At 44.7% G+C, this 25,117-nt stretch overlaps 1 protein-coding gene across 2 annotated transcripts; it reads left to right on the top strand.

Annotated features, from left to right (window-relative positions):
* The first annotated feature begins 583 nt into the window (after window positions 1–583).
* RFWD3 (ring finger and WD repeat domain 3) lies at window positions 584–24,235 on the top strand. 2 transcript variants are annotated; one of them, XM_063334176.1, is made up of 13 exons: window positions 584–684; window positions 2,910–3,294; window positions 4,675–4,913; window positions 6,660–6,760; window positions 6,874–7,071; window positions 9,234–9,325; window positions 11,495–11,609; window positions 16,655–16,883; window positions 18,089–18,239; window positions 20,431–20,607; window positions 21,209–21,423; window positions 21,684–21,901; window positions 22,560–24,235. In XM_063334176.1, the coding sequence occupies exons 2-13, from the start codon at window positions 2,912–2,914 to the stop codon at window positions 22,701–22,703; spliced, it is 2,262 nt and encodes a 753-aa protein (XP_063190246.1). In that variant the 5' UTR covers window positions 584–684; window positions 2,910–2,911; the 3' UTR covers window positions 22,704–24,235. The 2 variants fall into 2 exon arrangements, with proteins under 2 accessions (XP_063190246.1, XP_063190245.1); XM_063334175.1 differs by having other exon boundaries at window positions 21,684–22,702.
* Window positions 24,236–25,117: the final 882 nt, after the last annotated feature.

Raw genomic sequence — 25,117 nt, 5'->3', positions numbered from 1 at the left:
CGCACATTTGTCTCTGTACACCGAGGCCGTCATGTCACCTCTCCAAGGGGCCTGGGTTTGCCCCGGAGGCGGCCAGCGGGTGAATGATGTACTTTGACAAGGTAGAATGTACTTAAGGTAAAAGGCTTCGGGACAACACGAGGGCACCCTGCCACCGGCTCTGCCCCCGAGAGGCTGTCCCCAGAGGACACAAGGGGAGGCCGGCGGGACCCCCGGCGGCCGCGGAGGAGCAGGGGGAGGCGACGGGGCCGGTTTCTCCTCAGCACCGCGGGGCAATGGGGCCCGGCTCCCCCATGGCTCCCTGCCGGCTCCCTCAGGGGCCCGCCGCCATGGCAAGGCAACGCCCCGCCCACCTCCGACCCTGTTTGAATCCGCTCGAGCTCCCGCTCCTTTCGCCGCGGCGGCGGCTCGCCCAATGAAAACGCGCCCCGCGGCCTTTTCCCCGCCCCTCGAGTCGCGCCGCCTAATCAGCCGGGCTCTCCCACCACGGCTCTCTGGCCAATCAGAGCAGGCCCTGCCTCCCCTCCCCTCGCCCCCTTCACCCGCCGTTCCCTCACACCGACGGACGGAGCGGCTGGCCAATGAGAAGGCGGGCCTGGCCCCGGCTCGTCCAATAGAAGCGGGCGCAGAGGGCGTGGGCGGGGCGGCGCGGCCCTCGAGCGGGGCGGTCGGGCCTGCCGGCAGGTGAGCAAGGGGCGGTGGGGACGGTTCCCCCGGGCCCGGTTCCCCTCCCGTTTCTCCGGCCTGGCGTCCCCCGAGCACCGCGGGGGTGGCTGAGCCTCCGCGGGCGGCCGCCGGGGAGGGGTCTGGGGGTCTTGCTGCGGCCTGGCCTCCCAGGCGGCTTGGGTTGATGGCGGGCGGCCTTCGCCCAGAAGGCGGCCTGAGCCGTCCCGAGAGCTTGGGGTGCCTGCGGCTGAGGGAGGAGAAATATCCCCCTCCCCCGTCGTTTGTGTGACTGGGTTTCTTAATTAAAATAAGTAAGCTCTGTGAAAAGCCAGAAAAAAAACCCACGCTTGTGGAGAGTGCGCTTAATTTTGGTTGGTGTTTGGAGCTTTTTGGTTAAAGTGGGGGCAGCATGATATAAGCCCAGGAGCTGTAGAGCGGGGCCGGGCTGTGCGCGGTTGGGAGGACCCTCCGCAAGGGGAGGCTTGTGCTTCAGCCTTCATCCGTCTGGTTGGCACTGCAGGGCCTTCTGTGGAGCTGCTTCTCCGGCTCCACTCTCTGACAGCACTCTGTGGTTCTTCTCACCTGGGCTCAAGAAGCTTGTTCATGGAGACCTTCCATCTGTGGGTTCCTCCAGTGACTGCCGGGTGGGCAGCTGCCTGTCTCGAGCTGCCTTTGCCCCTTTCAGGAAGGCTCCAAGATTTAATGGTGAAAATGCCAGTATTAACATCTTTTTTTTGTTGCTGTTGTTTATTAGGAGTTATGCAGGGTTAGTTAACCCATAATGGTGAATGTGTGCAGTATTTTTAAGTCTCACAATTTATGAGGAAAATAAAGGGTCTGTTATGCTTCTAGGTGTCAATTTTATCATGAATGTGGGTTTAGTGCTAGAGAAGCAGTACTCAGTCACTGAATATTATCATGTCTTGGCTGTATGACTGTTCTGGTGGGAGGTGCATTTAACACCTATTTTTGGCCTAACTTAGGCTGTATTGGTAATTAGGATAAGAATTATAAAATGATTTGTAAGTTAGAACTTCTTAAAAGATCTGTAAAAATACATGAGTGTTAGTACATCCCCCTCTAGTAATTCTTGTATGCATTTTCTAGTTATTCTGTGTACGAAAAGCAGCCTTTGCTCTGTTTGCGCAGTGCCTAGCCTAGTAAGTTTTGGTGTGTGCTTTGGGCTCTTAGTAATGCTAAAGGTCTACAATTCCCAAGGCCTTTCAGGTTTATGATTGCCTAAGTATTTTTTGGGAATGTGAATCACCTTCAGCAGCTTGCAGAATTTAATCCTGCAAAAGAAAGATGATTTTTTTGGGGCACACGTATTTATTCAGTTAAAGAAATAATCTTGCACTTTCTTGTGTTGTAAGGCTCCCTGTAGAACAGGGTGATGAAAGTGCTCCAATTAGGCGGCTGACAGCTGCATAATAATTAGCAATGCACAGACTTGCCTTCTCTGTACTTCTGTTTAGGAAGTAACGTGAAATCTTTATCCTAAAGACATTTGCAGGGCAGCCATCCTTAAATATGTGAGGTTTTACTGCAAATTTTATGTTTATCTAGTCTCAGGCTGAATATAGATCCACAAATGCTGGTGTTGCAGGTGACTTGCTACCCGTAACATTTCAGTCGTGCGTTCTGCTGTGATACTCTTTCTGTGTTGGTGAATATAAAATACCTGAAAGGCATGTTAAGTGAGCTGTGGGAAAGGGTCACAGTGGTAATGGAATTTTATTTGAAGAAACTTGAAAATAAACCCACCTCCAGAGAGTGATATGACAAAGGACTGCATTGTAGAGCTTGTTTCTGGCTTTATTTGTGGGTGTTTGTGCAGTGCTGCTCACCATGGAGAATCTCTCAAATATTTCCAAACTCTGTTCTCCAAAGTACAAGTGAATTTACCGGCAAGTTAGTGATGCCAGCAAGAAATCCCTAACTTTCCATATCATCCAATGGCTTACTTAAATTGATTTTGCAATGTGCCTTTGGTGCTAGCTGCTGTTGAGCCAAAGAGCTGGAGTCCTGGACTCTGGGAGGGTGCTGTCTGCTATGCCAGCTGTATTGACTTCAGACAGTTTAGCTCTGCTGTGTATCTAAGGCAAAAGGACAAATTGTCTCTTGAGCCTGAATTCTAAAGGCTTTTATAGTCACTGACTGCTGCACCTGATTCTTGACACTGTCAGGCTAGAAGTAGGGTGTAGACTTGCAAATAAATACTAGTTTTCTTCAACTCTTTGCAGAAATGGCTCAAGAAGAGATGGAAGTTGATCTCCAGCCTGTGGCTGCTTACTCTGTAGAGAACCTCAGGATGCTTCCGGCAGAGCCCTCTCGTCATGCAGCACTGTCATCCCGCGCTCCAGTGCTCGGTGAAGGAGGAGGCAGCGTTACGGTTCTTCCTGCTGATGACGCTGTTGTCATACCAAATGCTGGTGCAACAAGAGAAGCAGCTGCTGAGCCTGACCCGCAGCTGAGTCCTGCCTCAGCTCTCAACGGACTGCAAAGGCTACAAGGGGCACTTGATCCGTATCGGCCACTGCCTGTGCCACAGGTCACGCAGCGTCCACAAGTGAGGAGAGCTCGCAGGCAGCAGAGAATTGGTGGTTCCCAGAGGACTGTCAGTGCCAGGTAAAGCAGAAATGAAATTAGGTCTGAGATGCACTCTTATCCAGTCTGGCATCAGTTTAAAACTGCATTGCTTCCTGGCTTGTAGAACCCAGCTCAGTCCAGGTATGTGGTTATGGCCAGATTCTGGGAGGCTCACATGCTGTTTAAGCTCAATAATGGCACAGCTCTGATCTCTTCTGGCAGCATCTTTGCTCTTGTTAAGCGAATCCCCCCATTTCTTATGTTGGCGGTGGTGGTGTTGACTCCTGAGCCCTTTCATGCTTTCCATCTCATTTGCAGAGCTTCTGCTCACACCGTTCCCTCTGCTCTGCCAGATTCCTGTCGGTGCTCCCTGCAGCAGTGCTGACTCTCCACAGTTCCAGCCAGCATTTAGCTCAGTGGAGCTTGTGCTCTGTTTTGCATTTCACCTTTGATTTGGGGACTGCCTGATTAAGTTTTCTGGTGACAATTGCTGCAGAAACTTCCACAAACATGCAAAGTAATATTTTTCTGTAGGCTTTTTTTTTTGGTTACCTCCAGGCAAAGAAAGTAAAAATTCTGGGTTTAATACCATTTGTGATGGGTTTAAAGGGTGATGCTCTCCAGCCAGAAAGAAATCCCTATTTCTGGTTTGTTTGTTTTTTGTCTCATCTTTGTAGTTTTTGTAAATGTCAAGGGTGAAATTATAATTAACTGGAGCATTGCCTTTAAATTCAATGAGACCAAGAACTCTTCTCCTCCCAGATGATTAAACATAACTGTACTGTTTGCCCTTGGATTGTGTGTGAAGGTCACTGGAGTTCTCAGGCTGAAAGGCAACCTGACAAACTTCTACTTTGGATCTGAAGGGTAATTGAGATGATAGCTGAACTGATGGGGGGAGAGAGGAGGATGTTTCTACCCAGGGATGAAGTTCCAGGAGAGAAGAAGAAAGGCAGAAAAGCTAGGCACAAAGTAGCTGATGGGATGGGACTCTGATACCGGCCTTGTGCATCTAGTATTACCAGTGGCTTTGGGAACCAGGTCCGAGTTAGAGTTGGAGGTACTGATTAGGAGTTCCTTAGGCTATTAGTGAACAACACTTATGTCGTCTTCGCTTTTCTTCTCTCCTCCACCACCCCATCCCAAAAGAAGACAATATAACTGTTGTAATGAGAAGGAGATTTTCTTTGAGCTGAGAAAAATGAATGTTTGCTGTGTGATACTGCTGATTGTTCGTAAAGTGGGCAATTGTATGGCATTGCCCCTCTACCAGAGAAGGTGCTTCTTGATAACTTTAATACCTTCCTAATGCAGTCAACAGCCTAGAAATTCTACTGCAAACAAGAATGGAGAAACACTCTGAGTCTTTAGCTTATGTGAAATAACTGTGACTTTTATTTCTTCCTTTTCTGGACTCAGGGCAGCGTTGGACAGTTACTTTCAACTCAGCAGGACCCAAGAGCCAGCTACAGGACCAGTCCCACGTCTGGAGCCCTCACGTATTGCAAGGGACAACCAGGAACACAGCTCAGATGAAGTAATAGAAGTGAGCGACTCTGACAGCAGCTCTTCTGCTGAGGAGGAGGAGGAAGCGGTGGAGGCTGCAGCACCGCTGTTACTGTCAGCCCAGGAGACACCTCCAGCAGCCAGTTCAGGAGGTTTGTGCTATATTTGAGCTGTGTACAGACTGATTTCAGAAACTTTTCTTGCTGTTTCAAAACTCAGTGGGGAAATCCTTTTAAGCTTCGCAACAGACGGTGCCAAGAGATCATCATGCCCACAGCTGACAGGAGCAGGTTGCCACCACAAGGCTTTCTGGCAAGCAGTTCCTAAGAGCAGTAGCAGCAATGGATAATTGCTACCCTACTGTTAAATACAATCATTTTGCTATTTGCAGGCTGCTGCTTATAAGTAATCCTGGAAATGTTCAGAATAACTTCAACTTTAGGGATTAGTACTTCCTCTGTTATTTATTATCAAGAAGTGTTATTGAAGATAACAGGTCACATCTCTGGAGATCAGCAGTGTTTTCAGAGAAGGATCTGATTTGGTATTTTTTAATTATTTGTGATTTCAGTCTGCTTCAGTTTAGAGTTTTCTCTTCGTTCTGTAACTTCTTGTGACACTTAGGTGAGGAGGTAGAGATACTTAGGACAGTGGGCTTCTTGTTTGTTTCTCTCTTTTCTTGGCTTTTTCTGGCTCTCAATCCTTTATCTAGGCTCTTGTTCACAGGCTGCCATGCACTTCAGTGACATTGTGGTGAACATACGCAGTTTATGTAAGAGTCACAAATAGTTAACTTGCTATTCAAGGTTATCGGTGCCCAGAGAATATGAGAACAAGATATTAATTATTTTTTTTTTTGCTTCAGTCTCTAAGGAATGTCATTATGTTTCACTCTCTGCTTTTAGATTTAGTTTTGACTGGCCAGCCCACCTTGACACCTTTTTCTGTGGGTACATCTATGAGGTGTCTTTTGAACAGATTGATTCTGCTTGCTCTGAGCTAGTCTTACATGTGACAGGAGCTCAAGCTGTTAAGTGCTGTCTAATATTGTGTGACCATATGCTCTCTGTTGGGTTTTCTGGAATTCCCTTGCCTTTTTTGCTTATATAAGTCACAGCTTTCTGTTCAGCCCAGAACCAAAGAGGCTGAAAACTATATTGACATTGGCTAGTGGGTACCTCGCCACTGGACTGAGAATATCTGCCTCGAATACTAAATGTGACTAATAACTCTTTTGTTTTGTCAGGGGATGGAGGAGACTGATTTCTGCTTCTTTTGTAGTATGCTAGTGGTGGCAATCCAAATGTAGCATTTCTGTGTGCCTGTGCTTCAACAGAAGGCCTAACAGAGGCCCACCACAAAAACATATGGCCCAGCAGAATTGATAGTTCAGATAACTACCAGCTGGGAAACTACTTAAGTCAGGGTGAATGGACGGATAGCATACGGTAAATGCTTTCCTGGCACATGAAATATGCATGCTTAGATCCCTTGGCAAAATAACTTCTTCATATTGGTGTCTGTCTTTCTCCAGGCACAGTGATGCAGGGTTGTATCCTTAAATCAGCCTAACTATAGACCTGTATGCAGATATGTCTGTTTCCAGGAGATCAAAAAATCCTGATAACAATTTCCGTCTTTAAAAGACCTCTCCTTTTTCACTGAATATGCCGAAATTCTGGTGCTTTCAATAAATGAAAGCATAAAACTCTTCAGCATTATCATTGGTGAATAGAAGGACTTACAGACTCCTTGACCTTCAGTATCCAGGACACTGATCTGAAGCTTGTGCCATTGTTGCACTGCTTATCTTATGCCCCAATGATTTTTGGATCAAGTCAAGGAGAACTCCTTTTCCCCCCATTATGGATCAGTCATTTAAGCAATGGTTTCTTTAGTTTCCAGTCAAGTCCCAGCAGAGCCATCTCAGGCTTTGTCTCAAGCTTCTGCAGAACATGGAGGTCGTGAAGATGAAGAAGCTGAAGACCAGCAAAAGCAGGTGAGGTGACCTAAATGCTTTTGGAGACAGATTAAATATGGTAAATGCTGCATTTGTCTAAAAAAGCTGTGTGGTTTTGTTTTGTGGTTGTTTTTTTTTTTTTTAAATCCTAGAGAACTCCACTAAAGAAACTGGAGCCATCAGTTCCTGTTGCTCTACCGGATGAGGAGGAAGGGGATACCTGTGCCATCTGCTTTGAGCAGTGGACCAATGCTGGGGACCACCGTCTCTCAGCGTTGCGGTGTGGACACCTATTTGGTTACACGTGCATTGAAAGGTGGCTCAAGGGACAGGCAGGGAAGTGCCCACAGGTAAAGCGGACGTTTATGTGCACTGGAATGGGTAACTTCTGCTGCAGGCATGGTCACTGTAACTGTTACAGCTGCTTGTGGCATGGAGAATCCACCTTTGCCTGCTGTCAGAAATAACAAAAAACACTGTCATTTTGATGTCATTAGGCCAGGAACAGCTAGTCACTGCTTTAAAGGGAGAATTCTGACTTGGATTTTCTCCCTGAAGTAGAGCATTCGTGAGTAGCAGACTCGGAAGTTTGAGAGTTCAAGTGCTAAACCTGTAAATGGTTTCAGAATGCTGCACTGTGGTCCCAGAGTGCGGGAATGGCAGACAAATTCCTAGAAGCAATTAAGTAAGCATAAAGAATATGTTATTGGACAGGAAATCTGTTTGAGAACTGTTTTCAGTCAGTTGATCTTCTATTTTGAGCTGCATCTGATTTTGCAGCCTTTAAGCAGGCCAGGTTGTTAAGGTAGCTTGCGGAGAGCAAACTGAGAAACAAGTTGCATGCTTTAATGTCCATTTGCAAGTGGTAGATCTGCTTCTTAAGGTGCATTTTTAGCTTTGTTTCCATGGGTAATACCGATCTCTTTCGATTAGGTCTGTGCTTCTCTGTGATGTGCTTCCATTCCTTATTCCTTTTCACCAGAAAGAAATGTTGAGGAAAAAAAATAGGTCAATGAGTACCTTGTAAATACGATTCTGTTCTGCTGCTTTCCAAGTCGATGGCTGGAAGCCCAAGATTTCTTTGGCTTTGTCATTTTGAGAGGTTCCATAGTCTTGCCTGACTTTGTGCAGGTTTCCCTCCTCACAACAAGAAACTTCCTGTTGATGTGCACTGTGATTAAACCTAAAGAATCACTGTTGCCATAGCAAAGGCCCAAACCTTATTTTTCTTATCCCTGTCAATTCTGTGCGAGCTTTTCTTCACCCGCTCCAGGCCGAGACAGAATTCTGAGACCTTCCCGCATCTTTACTCTTTGGCATTTTGTGACTACTTTTTCTTGAACCCTAAGAACTGGTAAGGGGTGCTTGCTCCCTCTTTTTCTTCCAGTGATGTAATTACTGAAAACTTCCTGGGAGAATTTTTTTTGCTCTGGAGAGAACCTTGCAGCTAAATCACCTCCCCTTCGTTTTCAGTCGCTGTCCTCTGCGACTGGGCATTCTCTAATTGAATAGCACAGAGTTGCTGTGCGCGGTGCTCTGTATACCAAGTGGATGGAGTGCAAGTCACTGTGAAATTGCAGCATTCCTGATCATGCCAGTGCCAGCTGCTAGCTGCCAGAAACACTGTCCTAGCTGCTCACTGCTCTGCAAGGCAGTCCTTCACTGAAGGGAGGGTGGGTTGTCTGATCTGAAACCGTTGCCCATGCTATCTTTGTGCTGCTAAATAGGAGATGTCTGTGTTTCAAGCACACATAGTAATTTAATGTTCAGCGGAGGTTACTTGATCTGAGTATACACTGCCTCTTTTCTCATCCACAAACTATATTTGCAAAACAGTAAACTTGCAGATGCCATAATTTCTTCCAGGTCCCAAGTCAGGGGGCGGTATTATCCCTCCTTTTTAAGGAGAATCTAATGTACTAAATGGTCACAGCCAGACGCACAGAATTTTTGAAATATCTGGCTCCCTGCGTATCACTGAAATTGGCTGGGTGTCAGTGTTTCATACTGACACTGGAATGCTTTTATGAATTTAGGCCTATAGGATTTGATCAAAGGAATATAGTATGTAAGAAAGAGTTCCCAAAGCAGCCAGGCTTGATGTTTATAAATAGAAGCTGGGCTGGGGGGTTGTTTTAGATCTTTTTTTCCCCTTTTTGTCTGGGGACTCTTTTTTTTCTTGTTCCTGGAACTCTACCTGACCATTCTGCGTTGCTGGTGCTTTAGCAAAACAAATTTAGTGGGAAGCAGAGAGATGTGTTATTAAAGGTGCAATAGGATACACGACTTAAAAGTGTTGTAGCCCTGATTGGAGCTCTGGTGTCTGTATGAGGGAGTGTCTTGCAGACACGCTGTGGTATGGTTGTGTTTTTGTGGACTTGCTCTCAAGTAGACAGCCCCTCCCTTAAAAGCTGTAAGGGTTTTTTTTGAAATAGTGCCTAGCAACTTGTAGGGATGCCTAGTTTGGATAGTTAAATTCTTGTAGATGAACTGAACTTGTCTTTTATTTCAGTGCAATAAGAAAGCGAAACGTTCTGATATTGTGATCCTGTACGCTCGCACTTTGAAAGCGCTGGATACCAGTGAACAGGAACGCATGAAAAGGTACGGAGTCTCCACGTGAAGATACGACCTCACTGACTGTGTGCCCTTGAAAGCTGCAGTCTGGCTTTGACGTCAAGCTTTAACTTCTGGTATTGTCTAAAATTTGTGCATTCCCTCGGGGATTATCATGAGTATGGCTGTCTTAACAGACCAAGGCCTTGCTGGGTTGCAGGCGTCTTACGTGGTAGGAGAATTTTCTTTTGGAACAAAATTCTTGAGTTTGCGCTTTGCGGCACTGAACTAGCAAAGGCTATCTTGTGTTGTATCCTGAAATGTCATCACGGGAGAACATGCAGAGTTGTTGCCAAAAAGCTGTACGTTGCTAATTCATCATTAGATGAGAAAAGCAAGGCATAGTTAGAAATGCAAGGGGGTGAGTAGCTGACCTTTTCTGCCATCTTTTCTGCGTGCATTAAACAGAGTAATCTCTCATATGAATCACTTTCCATCTTGCTTTGTCAAACTCTTCATGTAGCTTTACTTACAAAAGGTCAGCAAGCATTACGATGACTCTACTTCTGCCTCTAACTTAAATGTAGACTTTTTATTGAAAAAAGGAAAAGCAGGTATGAAAATAGGGACTAATTTCTTTTCAGTAAGATGCTGTCAGAGATACTATTCTGAAATTAAAAGGCTGCAGATATCTGAGTTCTCCTGAGTCTTGTAGTGAATAGAATCTAATTGAGGTCGTCTTCACATGTCTCTAACTGTACTGCCGTCCTTTCAATGCAGTCTTTCAACAGAAGCCTCACTACCCTGGTAATTACTGATCTGAAATGATTGAGGAGTAACTGTCACGAAGGGGGAAATATCTCTTCTGTCCAGATAGCCACTGCCTCATGGTGTTTGAAGTGTACCTTTAGAAGCATCACGCTTCTCTTACTGGATCGACACTGCAAAACAAACTATAAATAAGATTTTTTTTTTATAATATATATTTTTTCAAAATCACGGAAAGCATTTAGGTGTTTAAATCTTGTTATTGCTCATGGAGAGGTAGCTGTCTAACTGCTGCTTGTGTCTGAGTCTTGCTGCAGCTGTTCCCCACTTGCCCTACCCTTCCACTGCCTCCTGTTTCTGTTGGGAGGCAGACAGCAGTGACTGCCTGTCAGTCCGGTTCAGCTGCTGGCAGTGGCTGCTTTGTGGCACGCATCCACGAGTGGAGGACAAATGCAAACAGCGATGCAGGCATTGATATTGCTTGCACATAGCCTTGAATTAGGTGTAAGATCCTGAGGTTTGTTCTTCACATTCAAAAAAAAAAAAAAAAGCCAGCCTTCAGGCTCTGCGTGTTTGTGTAAAGAATGTGTTTGCGATGGTTAAATACAGCATTTCACCTGTTTCTTATGCAGCAAAAAAATGTGAAGATGCTATAGGGAAATGAGAGAATTCAGTGCCTGGTAAACATGCATGGCTAGGCCTCTATATTTAGAAGGTACTTAGGCAAGCGAGAACTGCACGTGAACTACTGAAATAACTGGAGTATTGCTGTTTTTGAAGTGCAGAATGCAGTGGTCAATATTATAGACTAAATGTACAGATAATTTTAAGAAATACTGGTTGTTTCTTCCCCTTCTTTAACTGTTCCTTCATATGTAAAGCATATATGAAAGAGAAATTGAAATAAGTTATGAAAACTGCTGCTGCTAAATTGTGTGTACGCACTTTTAGGCTCAAGGTGAGGTATTAAGTATGGCTTCTATATGGGCATTCACAGAGAATTCATCTGTATCTATTTCTGATACAGCTATGTTTTCCTGAAATATAAAATTAGTAGAAATGAGCTTGACAATATTGCTGTATTACTGACGTGGTATATTACAATGGATGTTGATGGTATAGAATTTGCTAAACTGTTTCTGTAGGGGGAGGAAAAAACCCCTGATTTCTCTTTCACTCTCGTCTACTAAATTAGCACACTTGGAGAGGGTGAGGAGAAAGGCTGTTGTTTCTATGGAACAATACTTGAGTGAGTCATTCAGTACAATTGCATAACCAAGAACATCTCGAGGTGAAGGTACTGGATGAGTGCGGCACCAGATTTTCTCTTTTGAATTTACCTGAATAGGACCCGTGTTGGGATGAAGTCTGGGGAGAGGAACACACAGCCCAAAGAAGCATCCTAGGCAGTACCTAGTCCTAAGGATTGCTTTTCTCTCGTTCTTCCAGCTCTTTAGAAAAGGAACAAATGTTGCGGAGACAGGCAGAGCTGGAATCTGCACAGAGCCGTCTCCAGTTGCAAGTTTTGACAGACGAATGCAGCAAACTCCGCAAGCAAGTTCAGGTGAGTCTCAAACAGAGGATTCCTTTTCTCTTCAACCTGCCTTTTGCATGTTCCCCTAGAGGAGAGAAGACAGGCTTCCAGTTTTAATAAGCAGAAAGATTCAGTGAATTCAACTGGTAAATCATCAGGCGTATTCTAACCCTCCCAGGCTGGCGTATTCATGTATACTACCTGTGCTTCTAAGACGTAATCAAAATTGCAAGTACAGCTTAGCAGTAGAGGAGTTTTTTTTTGGCTGTTGATGTTGCAGGTTCCTCCTCAGGTTTTGTGGTGCCTAGCGTGGCCTGGTAATACAGCCCCAAACTTATTCTCCTTATCTTCACCAAAATAAGCTTGGAAAATCCCTACAGTAAACCATAATGGACCTATTATCGCTAGTTAGTCGAGAGCCTTTAAGAAGTAGCTTTGAAGAGGCATGGCTATCTGCAAAACCAAAAGAGAAAAACAACACACACACCCCTAATTTTTTGGTGAAGGTCAGTCAGCATTCTACTTAAGCACCTTCTGGTGCTATGAGAGCTGGCCTGTCAATGGCATAGGCTGTATGCATGGGTTGAACAGCTGCTAAGAGGCTCCTCTGTCCCCTTAGAATACAAATTGCTGAAAATAAATGACTGGTTGCTGAAGGACTGCTTCCTTTCTGGCTCATGCAGTACTGGGATATTTTGTAACCCATCACAGCTGCTTTTGCAGGACTTCTATAAATTCTGGACTTTACTGGTGCTTCCAACTGTAAATTATCTGGCACGTTCCACCAGTGCTGGGTTTTCCAATAGCCTATTTCACAGTCAGCTTGCTACTGGTTTTGTTGTATGAAGTAGATGATATCTAATATCTCGCTGTCTAGTAACTTGCTTAACTTTATGCTTTTCTTTACTTCTGGATTTTTTTTATAGCCTTGGCTATTTATGTCTGTACATTAAGCAACATCCTCTTCACTGAAGTCTTCCTGTGTGACGTAAGATAAGGCTTTATAAATTGCTTGCCTAAATCCCTGCATGAAGATCATGAGAGCTAATAAGAAAATTAGTCCACTTTAAACTTTGGCTTAAAGAAAATGTGAATGGCATAAAACTGCAGGTCTATAATGTCTTCCTGCAATTCTTCTGGTGTTTATGATAGAGTATCCAGTCTAAGTGAATTGAAGTCACGTTATAAAGATTAAGTACCCTGTGTTCTTTAAGCTCTGTTTCAGTATTTATACTGCATTCATCACTGTCCTGTAGTGGTTAATGTGAATGCTGGAAGCAATTTTAAGGTGCTTGTTTATACTATGAATAAACTGAATGTAAAACAATTTGCTGGGGAGCAGAAAATCAGCAGGGAGTCTGGAAGAAGTCTTTAAGTTGTTTGCTTGTATTTTGAGCATGTGTCTAACGAGCTCCTTGTCTTATGAGAGGTCATCTAGTAAAGCAACTACTTGCATGGAATCGTTTAGGTTGGAAGGGGCCCTAGTTGTGTAACTGCAGCATTGGATTGGGTTACTCAGGGCACTGTCACACCAGGTGTGGGGTGTATGCAGGCAGATCACACAGCTTCTCTGGCCATCTCATTGTTTGACCGTCCTCATTGAGACTTTTTTTTTTTCCTAACATCTAATCTGAATTTGCCTTGTTATATCTTGAGTCTGCCCTGGTCCTTTCAGCAAGCCATGTTACTGATAGCACAAGAAAACATGTTTAATTGGCATACAAAGCTGTAAGCCAATATAGAAAACAAAGTGCTGTGGGATTACAAAAGTAATGTGTGAAACATCTGTACACTCAGGGGGTCATTTGGTATGGCAAAGTTCAGTTGCATAGAACTTTATTGGAATAGTTATGATGTACGTTGGTTGTATACAAACCTTGGTGTCTGAAGTTCTATGGAAAGCAAATACCATTGGTTTTCCCCCCCCAAAAGTCATTGTGTGAACCCTTTTTTGTTGCTAATGTGCTTGAGAGCTGTACCTCATCAGCGGTCACATCACTAGTTATAACCTTTTATATTTGTATGCATTTTTCCTCTGCTCTTGTCTACTAACAGTCTTGTCCATTGTACTTCGTTAGAGAAGTATTTAAGATGATTGAGGCTAGAAAAGGGATGGTGTTTTAAGTCTTTAGCTATATGAAAATATATGAGGAAAGGAGGGGAGAGAGGGGTAGGGAGCTAAATAAAACTCTGGTAGATAGCTCTCAAGAGTGTTGTTTCGATATGTGAACCTTCAGTGTGTGCTGTGTGGAGCTATATGCCACTGCGTGGCAGGTTCAGACTTGAATTTTGGAAGTAGTACTACTGAAGCCTTACTCTTGCCTAAAATTTTCCCTTTGTGAGCGCAAAGAACTTGGGAATCAGATGTGAGCTACTGCAGTACTCCTGAATCTGCCAAAGTTTTCAATAAAAGTTAGCTAATGATAAACAAACCATCCCTGGCTTCTGGCATTAATACCATGGATCAACTGGGGTAGGAGATTCATATTTTTTTCGAGTGGGAAACAGCCGCTCTGTTTATGTATGGAGCAGTAAAGGGAGGACTTGCTGGGAAATGACAGGAGATTGCATGCTGCTACGGCAAAGAAAGCAAGTGTAATTGTGAGCCTTGCAGACGTCAGTTTATATTGTTCAATGTATTGGAAAAGCTTTTCTTTAAATAGGACTTTCAGAGCATCCAAAAATAGTTGGATGGCAAAATATCACTAAAATTTGTGACTTTAACTCCTTTAGAAAAGTTGTAGGCTAATGGTTTTAGTGCATAAAAATCTTTCCTCTTTGTGATCACCTCCAATTGGTATCTGGGGAAGATCTAGAAGAAGTAAAACCTGATACTCCATTCACCTGTTACTTATAGCGAAGCCAATTAAAAATGCTCTGTGTCCTTCTGACTGAATTTGAACCTGAACCAAAGGAAGGTGGACTGTCTGTAGTGCTGCACTGAAACACAGTCATGTGTTTCTCTCTTTTTAAATGCAAGGCTGGGGCTGTGTGGTGCAAGACAGCAGGCATGGCTTCTGGAAGAGGTCTGTTGGGAGCACAGCCAGAGAGTGACAGTCATCTGATAACTGCCTGTGTCTTTAAAGCTTCATATCAGCTATTAAAACTGTAACCTAATACTCAAAAGGAAACAGTTCTGCATTTGTTGTAGCTGGTGGTTTTCCTTTCCTATGCATTGTGATCATCTGCTTCTTGCACGTGATCCTCAGGAAGACTTCTGCTGTGTATCGTCGTCTTTCCCCACCCAACCTGTGTGACTGTGTTCATTCAAGCTGAAATCTAGGAGGCAGTCACAGCATGTGCAGAGAGACGAGTGTGCCCTCGAGGCCCTTAGGCAACACCAGGCATCAGGAAAACTCTGCAAACCGCTTAAAGGAAGGCACAGGCTTATACTACCAGAATAGTGTCCTTTTGAGCACAGTTAGTGGAATTTGTTCTGCAGTCCAACACTTCTAATCACCTTGGTAATGTGTCTTCAGTAAGGCTTGGTGATTCTGCTGGGTTTGTCCATTCTGTCTAAATGTAAGCATTGTACCAATAGTCCTTGTGGCTTTAATTCCCTGGTTTCCTTTTTAATGACTTGTGTAAAAGCTGACTGTTGAATGCAGATGATAAGGGCAATTTTGTAAACTCCCCAGAGCAATAAATAACTTTAATTTCTTCTGACCCTCAGTGGTGGTGGTATCCTCCTGCCTTTTAGAAATAATGATTTTATTAAAACTTTTTTAAGAGTCACTTTCTTCTAAGTTACTGGTGTTTTCACTGGCTGCTTACTCTAAGCCTGAAGCTACAGCTTCCATGGTAAGCATTCTCGCACAACCCCCCTCCTCTTCCTCCCCAGGTTGTTTTGTCTTTGCTTGCTCTAATGGGATCATCTTGAGCCTTCAGCTTTGATTTTTATTCCCTTGGGGAATTTGCAATGTGCTTGATGCAAAACAGATCAGACCTCTGTAAAATATCAGCGTTGCCCTCCTCTTGAGCAGTTTCCAAAAGTTATGGGTCTTGATGATAACTATTAATGTAGAGCTTGATCTTTGATCTTGCCTCTTTGAGAACTGCTGCCTTTGCTCAGATGCGAGTTAAGTGGTAGTGGCTGGTTCAATATTGAAGCTAGCTTGCAATCTACTAATATATTCATAATATCACTCTTGTGGCCCTTAATTGTTTAAAAATTACATAGTATTTGAAGCATAATCTATGTTGCTCAAACAGCAGAAAGCAAGTAGTGATTTTTCTTAATATATACGCTCCCTCGAATATCTCTGGGGTTCTGTACTGTCTTGTTTTGCCCTTGGATTACACCAAGTTGGTCAAAATGCTTTTTTGGGGGGCGTCTTTAGTTGACTGATGATATGCCAGTGCCACTACTTGCATACCCTCTTCACCCCTGAAGATCTCTGTGGAAGGAGGAATTCTAGAAGTACCTTGTTGCTGATGGAAGCTGTCCTTGGCCACGTCTCTGCTGAGCATCCGTGAGCACTCATCACTTGAGGTGGAGGAAGAGGGGGGGAGGAGGTCGTGGAAAACAGAGCTGGAGCTCTTGAGAGTTGTGTTGTTCCTGGAATTTGCTGCTCAGGGTTTACAAGAACAGGGTCATCTTCATTAAATAGACTGACTTGTTTCCTGCAACACCCTTTATGTTGAAACTCGAGCTTTTATTTTTTTATGGGGTATTCTGGAAATTCTGGAAAATGGTTCTAATTGACTTTCTCTTGTGGTTTAGCTGCATGTAATACTTGGCAGTTCATTCTTTTTCTAAACGGCATTGATCTGGTAATAATTGTTATTGGCTTTTATGTGTTGCCCGAGAGTCTTCACTCTCACAGGGTCTAATATATACAATAACAGACTTTGAGTACATTCTGCCAGAACATGCATAGCTTTTGAATGCTTTTGTTGCTCACTGTCATAGTCGATGGACTTGGAAATCCAGCATTTCAGGAACGGTGTGGAAATTGGCCCATGTTCCCCCTCCTTATCTGAGAACAAGTCCAGTTGGAGCATCTGGAACAGACAGCACAGAAGGTGACATCGCCAGTGGTGCATTAAAGCTCTTTGGGTCTTTTTCTTTGCAGGAGCTGAAGGCTCTGGTGGCCCAGCACAATGTGAGCTCTTCTCAGCTGCCTGGCAGCTCCCGCACCTGCCTCCCAGGCAGCCTGCCTTCCAGCCAAAGCCAGCGCAAGTACCACCTGGAAAAGGTTTTTGTGGTGTCTCAGACTGGGAACTGCAGAGTAATGGCATACTGCGATTCCTTGAGTTGTCTCGTGGTATCACAGCCTTCTCCACAGTCTACTTTTATTCCTGGTAATTAAGCAAGTCAAGATTTGGGGGTTCATAGGGGAAAGTTAAATGTGTTTTCTGCTTCCTCCCTGCTCCCCCCCCTTCTCTTGCTTGACCTTTGTATGTGACTTGTAAACTGGGAATACTCACAAGACACTCTGTAGATTATCTCGCCTCTACATTGGTAGCTTCTGCCTAGCCAAGTAGCTTGTTTCCCCCATCACTTCTCCATCAGAATCCTAGCAGCAGGTCCCTGGCACTTCTACTGAAACATCCACAAGAAGGTAAAAGGTGTGTCTGGTGCTCTGTGATGAAGATGACCCCTTGCAAAAAGGTGGGCGTTCTGAAAAACCAAGGGACCAACGCACAAGGGCCTGCAGAGAAGCCTCCAGTGCTTGAGTGAGAAACATTGCTCTCCAGATTGTAGGTAGATTCATCCGCATGCAGCTGATTTGTCAATACTCTTTAACAAAAAAAAAAAGGGGAAAAGCAAAAAAATTCTGATATGAATAATAGGAGCACTGTTTCCCCGTGAGGAAGCCAAGAAGTCACGGGCAGCCCTGTTCTTGTCTCACTGTTATGGACTGGGGCAAGTGACATCTGGGTCAGCGCCAACTTGCTTTTTTCAGTGATGTAGATGTAGCATTAGGAGTCTGAGAGTTTATTTGCAAAGTACTTTAATGCTTTCTGAATGATGAAATTTACTTTATTTGGTTAATGGTTTGGAGATTAACATGCCTTATCGAGGCATAGCAAAACTGTTTTCTGAATTCAACTGACCTTATTTTTCTGGCTGTTGAAGCCAGGGAATGAATCTCTGAATGTAGGCTTTGTGGTGACTCTTGTAGCACGCAGGTTGAGTTCACCTGTAAGCATTCTTTGCAGTGACACTTGTTCTCTTAAATAGCCATGTAATCCTACTGTGCGTGGCTTTATCTAGGCAAGAATGTCTTTGAAGAAATCGGCTAAAGAGCAGCAGGCTTTTGTAACAAGAACTGTAACACTGATAGTGAGTTTGCTCTTGCTGGCTGGGATCCTTAGGGATTTAGCCCTGTTGCCATTTGAACTAAAGAATGATTTGTGGCCTTTTTTATCCAGAACAGCAAATAACTTTTATGTGTTCATCCCACCACAGGCTTCATTACAGACACTGTAGTTCTGGCGTAGAATTGCTAGTTCTGCACATATGCCGCTTTGCGATAACCTGCTTTATCCTTCTTCTGTGACAGGTTGTGGTGTTAAGATGATGAGCGTGGCCAACCTGAAGAGCAGTCAGTACATCCCCATCCATAGCAAACAGATTCGGGGACTGGCTTTTGGCCGTCGAGCGGATGGCTTGCTGCTCTCTGCTGCTCTGGACAACACTCTCAAACTTACCAGGTGAGCCCTGCTTGGGGGAGCAGCCTGTCCCAGCAGAGTTTTGCTGCAAGAAACAGGGTTGGATTTCGTTTTGTCTCGTAGCACTTGCTATTCTGCTTTCCAAAAGGTGCTGCTAAGATGAGATCAGGTCTGCATATTCTTCCTGCGTGTGGGAGATAACAGAGAGAAAGTTCATGCTTTCAGATCTTTTACATGGAGTTGTTGTGGAGCTACCCGTCTCTGATAATTTTCCGGTGGAGAATTCAGTGGAAAACGAGTAATTCAACACAGTTTGTCAAAGTTGTGTTGAGGAAAAAAATGTAGCATGATGTATTGATGTGAAATTTACTGTCTGCTTGGTTTTCTGTTACTGCAGGGAAATGTGAAGCATGGGAACTTGTATGGCATAAAACAGAAACAAGGAGTGTTCAGGGTGGGCGCTTTCTTCCCTGCCCTAATATTGGCTTTTAAACTTCTTGCAGAGCGTGGAATTCATCTGGGGTATGAAACATGTAGGCAGCACCGTTGAGCACCTGCTAGAGGAACACAGGTTCTCTAGAGCTAGCAGTGACTTGGGAGCAGCACTTTGGAGGCTAACTATGCAGAAGCTGAGAGAAAAATGTGTCCAGTCCTGTTAGAATTTACAGCCTATGAGTGTTTTCTTGCTACTCTGCTGCTCTTCCATCTTTAACCTTAAACCTGCTTCAAAACTTTATTGGCTGATTTGATTCTTATTGAGTTATATTAACACCTTTATGCATACCTGCCTGTCAGTATAGGGTTAGGCAGGATATGTCTGTTACATGACTGATTAGTCCCATTTCTTTCCCACGAGTGAAGCAATGAAGAGAACTTAATCCTGCAACAAAAATTTAAAGAATGTTGCTTTCCTATTACCATGTTGAAATGTTTGCTAGAGTAGTTAAAAGTAAACAAAACCGTCTCTGCTGAAGTCAGTGTGTCAGATTTCTAACCGATGAGGTTGATATTGTTTTCGTGGTTTAATCTGGAGAGTGGCTTCTCGTCGCAGTATCTGCTCAGACACTTGACTCCCATATCAGCCTGGGTGGTTGCTTTGGAACTTGTGATCCTCTTGCTTTTGTACTTGATCCCAGAATGTCCTGGAGTTAAGTGTTTGCTTGAGCAGCATCTTCATACTTCTTTCAGTCTCCCTCTGAAAGGAAAAAGTCCCTTTTCAGTCATCTTTCTTCTCTAGTTACTGATTTCATAGTCATCCTACCAAAAGGAGTTACCCAAGTTGTCTCCTGTTCTGGCTTGCAAGTGTTTAAAATAGCACCATGACTTGGGGTGTTTTTCTTCTGTTGTTTTGAACCAGTCACTGTTCTGATATCAAACTTTCAGTTAGTTTTCCCCAGCCAGGTTTATCTTTGTCGTTGTTCCCCTTATACTTACCTGCGAGCAATTACTCGCTTCTTGGGAGTTCTGAGCATAATCACCTTCCCCAGGGAGAAACCCGTGTGTTGTAAAGAATATCCAGAGTTACTCTCATATGTGCTGTCCTCTGTCTCGCACTGTTCTCAACATGCTGAGCCCATGTTGACAACACTGCCCTCTGCAAATACATTCCAATCCAACACCAACTTCATCTGCCATTCTGGGTTGCGCCCCTCTACGTACTCCCCTCTCCTTCCTTCTACAAATCGAGTTTCTAAAGAATTAACACTATAAATCTGCTTTTAACTGTCTTTACCCCACTCGCTGTCTCACTTTTGCTTAAAATGGATCCTTTTGAGGCATAAGCACTATTTCGCTCACGTAAAAAGCGGGAACTAATTGAGAGATGTAATCTGAAGAGATGAGCCCCGTGATCTCAGGAATAGGCGATATTATGGGATTACACTAGAGTCACTTATCCTAATTGTTTCCAGAAAAGTAACTTAGTTTTGCTTTCCAGTAAGGCAGTTGAGACCCTGCTCTGAGATTTCCTTTCCCAGTCTCCAAAGATCAATCCGGAAAAAGAAGCATTGGCCTGGAAGATTTATGAATCACTTCACAACATCCAAGTGATTATTCTGTCTAGATTTTCCAGATTCATGTCTGGAGTAAAGGAGGAGTTAATTCAGAATTCAGTCTAAAGAGAGATGCTTCTGTCTAAGGACTTTAAAAAGCTAGATTTGCTTACCTTAATTATGCTATTTTCTCATCAGTAGATGCTTGTGCAACGGGCCAACACTTTGCTTTTCTTCTGCAGCTTGGCAACAAATACTGTGGTGCAGACATACAATGCTGGCCGTCCTGTCTGGAGCTGCTGCTGGTGTCTAGATGATACAAACTACATCTACGCTGGACTGGTCAACGGCTCTATCATGATATATGATTTGAGAGACACCAACTCACACGTCCAGGAACTAGTCCCTCAGAAGTCCAAGTATGGCATAAGGATTTTTTCATTCCTTTCAACTTCGCTAATATACATTAAGCTAAACATAGCTTCTTCCATAAATCACACAGTAATTGTAAAAGTTTAAATTGTTTTATGCTAATCTCTTGTTCAAAAATTTGAATTTAGCACAGAAGTGAGAAGTCTCTCATAAGGTTGCATGGTATATGTATCACTTAGTGCAAGTGCTTGGCACCTGCATCTTTTTAAGGCACACAGTGGTCAGCAATGGACCCACCGGTGCAGCCTAAGCAGGAGAAACTGAATTTGGTTTGGAGCTGGTGTTAGTATTTAATTTGGAAGGGATAAATTACAAGAGGTGTGAGACACTGGTACCTCCATCTCTTCTACTCAGGGAATCAAATGCTGATTTACACGCATCTGATGTGGGCTGTCTGTTTCCTTAAAACATAAGGCTCAGTAGCTCCGTCGAATGTCACTTAGTCTTGACAAGTTGGGGTTCCTTGCTTGAAGGGTCATTCTGTAGCCTGCTTAGGCCCTTTCATTGCAGCGTGGTTGGAGAGAGGTGAGGCAGGTGGCCAGCATGGCTGCAGCTGGCAGCACTGACTCTTGCCAATCACACTTTCAGGTGCCCCATGGTATCGTTGTCCTATCTGCCCCGGATGGCCTCGGCGTCGCTGCCTCACGGTGGAATCCTGGCAGGGACCTTGGAAGGAGCCTGCTTTTGGGAACAGAAAGCTGGCAACTCCTACCGGCCTCATCACTTGCTGCTGGAACCTGGAGGATGCATCGATATTCAAACAGAGATCAACACACGGCACTGCCTCGCCACGTACAGGCCCAGTACGTAATGCTGTGCATCTACAATGTGTTTGTGGCCACGTTGCCCCACTGTTTTTTGAGTTCAACAGCAGCTCTGGTGCTGAGGGCACAGCAGAAACGTGGTACCTGCCCTAGCCGCAGCAGTGCGCATTTGCACATAGATAAGAATTGGGTGAGGGCAAAAGGGGGCAGCTGCAGGGTGGTGTTGCTTGTATTCCTACAGTTAAAAGTTCTCTGCAATTAAACGTTCCAAAGGTTACCTTTTTATTTCTGCCACGCAGGTAAAAATAACCCATGTGTGCGTTGTGTGATGATGGAACTGACTAGCAGCCCTCTGATGGAGGACTCTGAAGATGTGGTGTGTTCTTCTAACCCGGTTCAGACTTTCAGCGCTGGGCCCACCTGCAAGCTGCTGACCAAGAACGCCATTTTTCAGAGCCCAGAGGAGGATGGCAGCATCTTTGTGTGTGCTGGCGATGAGGCATCTAATTCTGCCCTGGTATCTCTCATTCCTTTCGGTGTGGTGGAGGGTTTTATTGCAATTCTTAGGGGAGAAGCCTTATCAGTCACAGCAGCAGTGTGTTTTGGTGGGAATTGTCTTGTCACGCACGTTACCCTATGCAGGTTGGTCTGTTGTACTTGCTATAGCAGGTGCAACTCTGATAATGTGGGACACCCAATATTAGCCAAAGCTTGTGGTCCCCATCCATCGAGAGGAATGCAGGCACTGAGCCCCTGGATTCCATCAGAGGAATGCAGTTGGGCACACTGGCACAACTGGGCGCCAACTGGTGTAACTTAGACTTGGCAGGATGGCTAATGTGGTAAGTGCTGTGAGGGATGGCTGCAGGCTTGTCAGGAATGACAGGGAAGGTGAGGAGGAGGAGAAGGGTTGCCCTTTGTAGGAAAAAGCAGCTCGGATGCAGAGGGTGGACAACAGGCTGCATGAGAGCTCGTGATTCGGGGTCAGAGGAGAGGGGAGGGCAGTCAGGGTGACATTGTGCTGCGAGTCTGTGAGAGACCATCTGAGCAAGGTGTGAAAGTAGAGGAAGGGTCCTGTAAGTAATTCGAGGAAGGTCTTTTCTCTAGCGAGAGGAAGTTCTGTTTGGGATGGGAGGGGGAGGATCCTGCGGTGTTTGACTTTGTCTGTCCCACAGCTATGGGATGCTGGCAGCGGCTCCTTGCTGCAGAAGCTGCAGGCTGACCTGCCCGTGCTGGATATCTGCCCCTTGGAAGTGAACCAAACCCACCTCCTGGCTACGCTGACTGAGAAGACGGTGAAGATCTACAAGTGGCAGTGAGAGTGGTCCCTGTGCCTGCCGCAGAGAGACTTCCCAAATATGCTGCTGATTTAACCCTACAGAACCCCTGCTGTCCTGCTTGCGCTGCTTACAGGAAACGGGAATCACTACAGCACCTTGCTGGCAGTAGGCTGGAACTGGGACATGCTGGTGCCTGGAGCAGTTCCCTTCTTCTTCCATCTTCCTTTTTAGGTCTGCCCTTATTTCTTCTTTGGACAACTTTTTTTCAGTCAAACTCCGTAAGCTGCGACAGCACGGCAATACTTGGACTATGTCCAGCCTGTGTTCCTGCACTTTTTTTTTCCGGTGTGAATACAGCACAAGGACTCGCAAACTTTTCCTACAAATCAACAAACTAAGAGGAACTCGAAGACCTGAGACTCCCAGTGTGCTTTCTCATGGAGTCCTGCTGTGATAACCGGGTGATGAAAAGGTGGTAATATTGGCATCTCACTAGCATGGCTGATGCTCAGCGTAAAAGCAAGTTCGCTGCTTTGGAGAACGTGCTCCTGTGTTCTTTTGAAGGTCTAGGGTCAGTTGGCAGTTACTCCCTTATGAGGACAGACCCTGTTTTGTGGCCATGGAGAGAACAGGCCTGGAAAATCTACAGAGAACACTTTTCTTCTGTGGCTTTTTTCCATGAGCATGTACTTTGCACTGTAATTCCTTAATTCTCTGTCCCCGTTGCTTTTCCCTCCTCTCTTCCCTGCTTCACCCGCAAGCGAACTTGGGACAGTTTGGTTGTGGAAAATGAAACTAGGGAAGCACAGGTAAAGAGGAGGAGATGATTCGTGTACTTCCGGCTGCTGCAGCCCATGGTGGCCTTCCTTAAGGACAGCAATGTACTGAAACAGCCAGTACCTTGGGAAAGAGGAAAGAATGAAGAATGCTGGTTGCTTTTTTTTTTTTTTTTAAGTTGGGGTTTTCTTTTCCCCTTTGAGGAACTGATGGAAACTCAGGGATTTCATCAGCTTGCTTTCACTGACCTTTTGCCTTCCTTAAATCCTATTTGCCAGCTCAGCTGCCGGTTGGATTTGTGTGCAAGCATGCTGCGGTCTCGCTGCTTCAAGTAAATCTGAGCCCCTCGGGTGGGATCCCAGCTCGGGGATGCGTGCTGGCCCTTAGCACCCTCCCCATAAATATGCTGAGGCGGGTGAGAACGCTTATCTCCAGGTCAGAGCATGAAAGAGGACTTAGGTTTCATTTTATGTTTAACAAAAGCAAACTTTTAAGGATGTGGGAAGCTGCCAGGCGAGTTCCCTGTGCTGGAAAGGTGTCCCTGGCACACCTCCGCTTCTGGCCACTGTAAGCAGCATCCGTCCTGTTCGGAGCGAGTGTGCCACCACTTAAAGTACCAGAATGATTTTATTTTCTGAAGTCTGGGGCTTGCGCAGGATGATCCCATTCACGTCTTACCTCTTAAAAATGAGATTGAGATGATCTCTGCTTAACTTTATATTTTTCTGTATAGTATTTTGTTCTTATATTTTTATATACTGTAAAAATAAAATGTTTATAGTTACCAAATACAACTGCTGCTGCTGCACTTTAAAAATATGTCTCAGCAATATACGCTGCCCATCTTGTGAATGTAAATAAGCATCCCCGGATGCAGGTAAGGTTTTTCATGCTTTGTATTATTTCCAAGTCACACTTGGCTTCAAACCGAAATAATGGAGGGATTTAGTGAACAGCGAGACCTTGCTGAGCCGTGCCGCTCTGACCAGGTGAGGGGAGAAAAAAGGGTTGTGCAAAGTCAGGCTGCACACCTGGGACATCCTTTTAATTGGACATTAACTCACTGAGGTGAGACCTTTTGGCATTTTTCAAAATGATCAGAAACAAAGGGTTAGTAGAAAGAATATCATGCAAGGTCTCCAGTTATCACCAGCTAAAACCAGAAAGAGCAGGCTGCTCTCTGCCAGTTTAGTGCAATGAGCTGCTTGTTCTCAGCCAACTCTAACCTCTTCCTCCCACGAGAAATTTGGAAAATTTTAAAGTCATACAGGAAAAGGAATTAAAAGGCCTCGCAGCTCTTGATTTTTCTAGGTAGCACTTGTTTTCTACTCTATACTGCCCCACAGGAATAAGAGGTGCGAACTTAAATGCTATTAAAATAATGATGTAAGATGACACTTTCATGTTCTCTCAGTTTTCAAATGCAGAATTTAAGAAAACTTTTAGAGATTTGAGATGTGAGGTTTGCAGCAGGCTCTGGGAAAGAGCACCTAAATTGCCTGCAGAAACCCATCAGCATTGAGGACTGATAAAAGGTCAAACGTGTTAATTAAATATTTGCTCATCTCTGGCTGGAGTCAAAGGGGCAGATTCTGGGATGGAAGGAAGGAAAAAATCAGTGTCTCTGCAGGATGCAGGGCAGCTGTCGTTAGAGGCTGAGCCATTTCTCTGGTGTT

The sequence above is a fragment of the Chroicocephalus ridibundus genome, chromosome 4 (assembly GCF_963924245.1).
Source record: "Chroicocephalus ridibundus chromosome 4, bChrRid1.1, whole genome shotgun sequence".
Classification (NCBI taxonomy): Eukaryota; Metazoa; Chordata; class Aves; order Charadriiformes; family Laridae; genus Chroicocephalus; species Chroicocephalus ridibundus.
The sequence above is the reverse complement of the archived record's forward strand: the minus strand, read 5'-3'. Positions and strand labels throughout refer to the sequence as shown.

Excerpts from the sequence above, each read along its gene's own strand:
- RFWD3 (XM_063334175.1), top strand. The coding sequence starts at position 2,912 with ATGGCTCAAGAAGAGATGGAAGTTGATCTCCAGCCTGTGGCTGCTTAC. Across the intron at positions 7,072-9,233 it reads AGGCAGGGAAGTGCCCACAG|TGCAATAAGAAAGCGAAACG; the intron begins GTAAAGCGGACG and ends CTTTTATTTCAG. Across the intron at positions 20,608-21,208 it reads CTAGTCCCTCAGAAGTCCAA|GTGCCCCATGGTATCGTTGT; the intron begins GTATGGCATAAG and ends TCACACTTTCAG.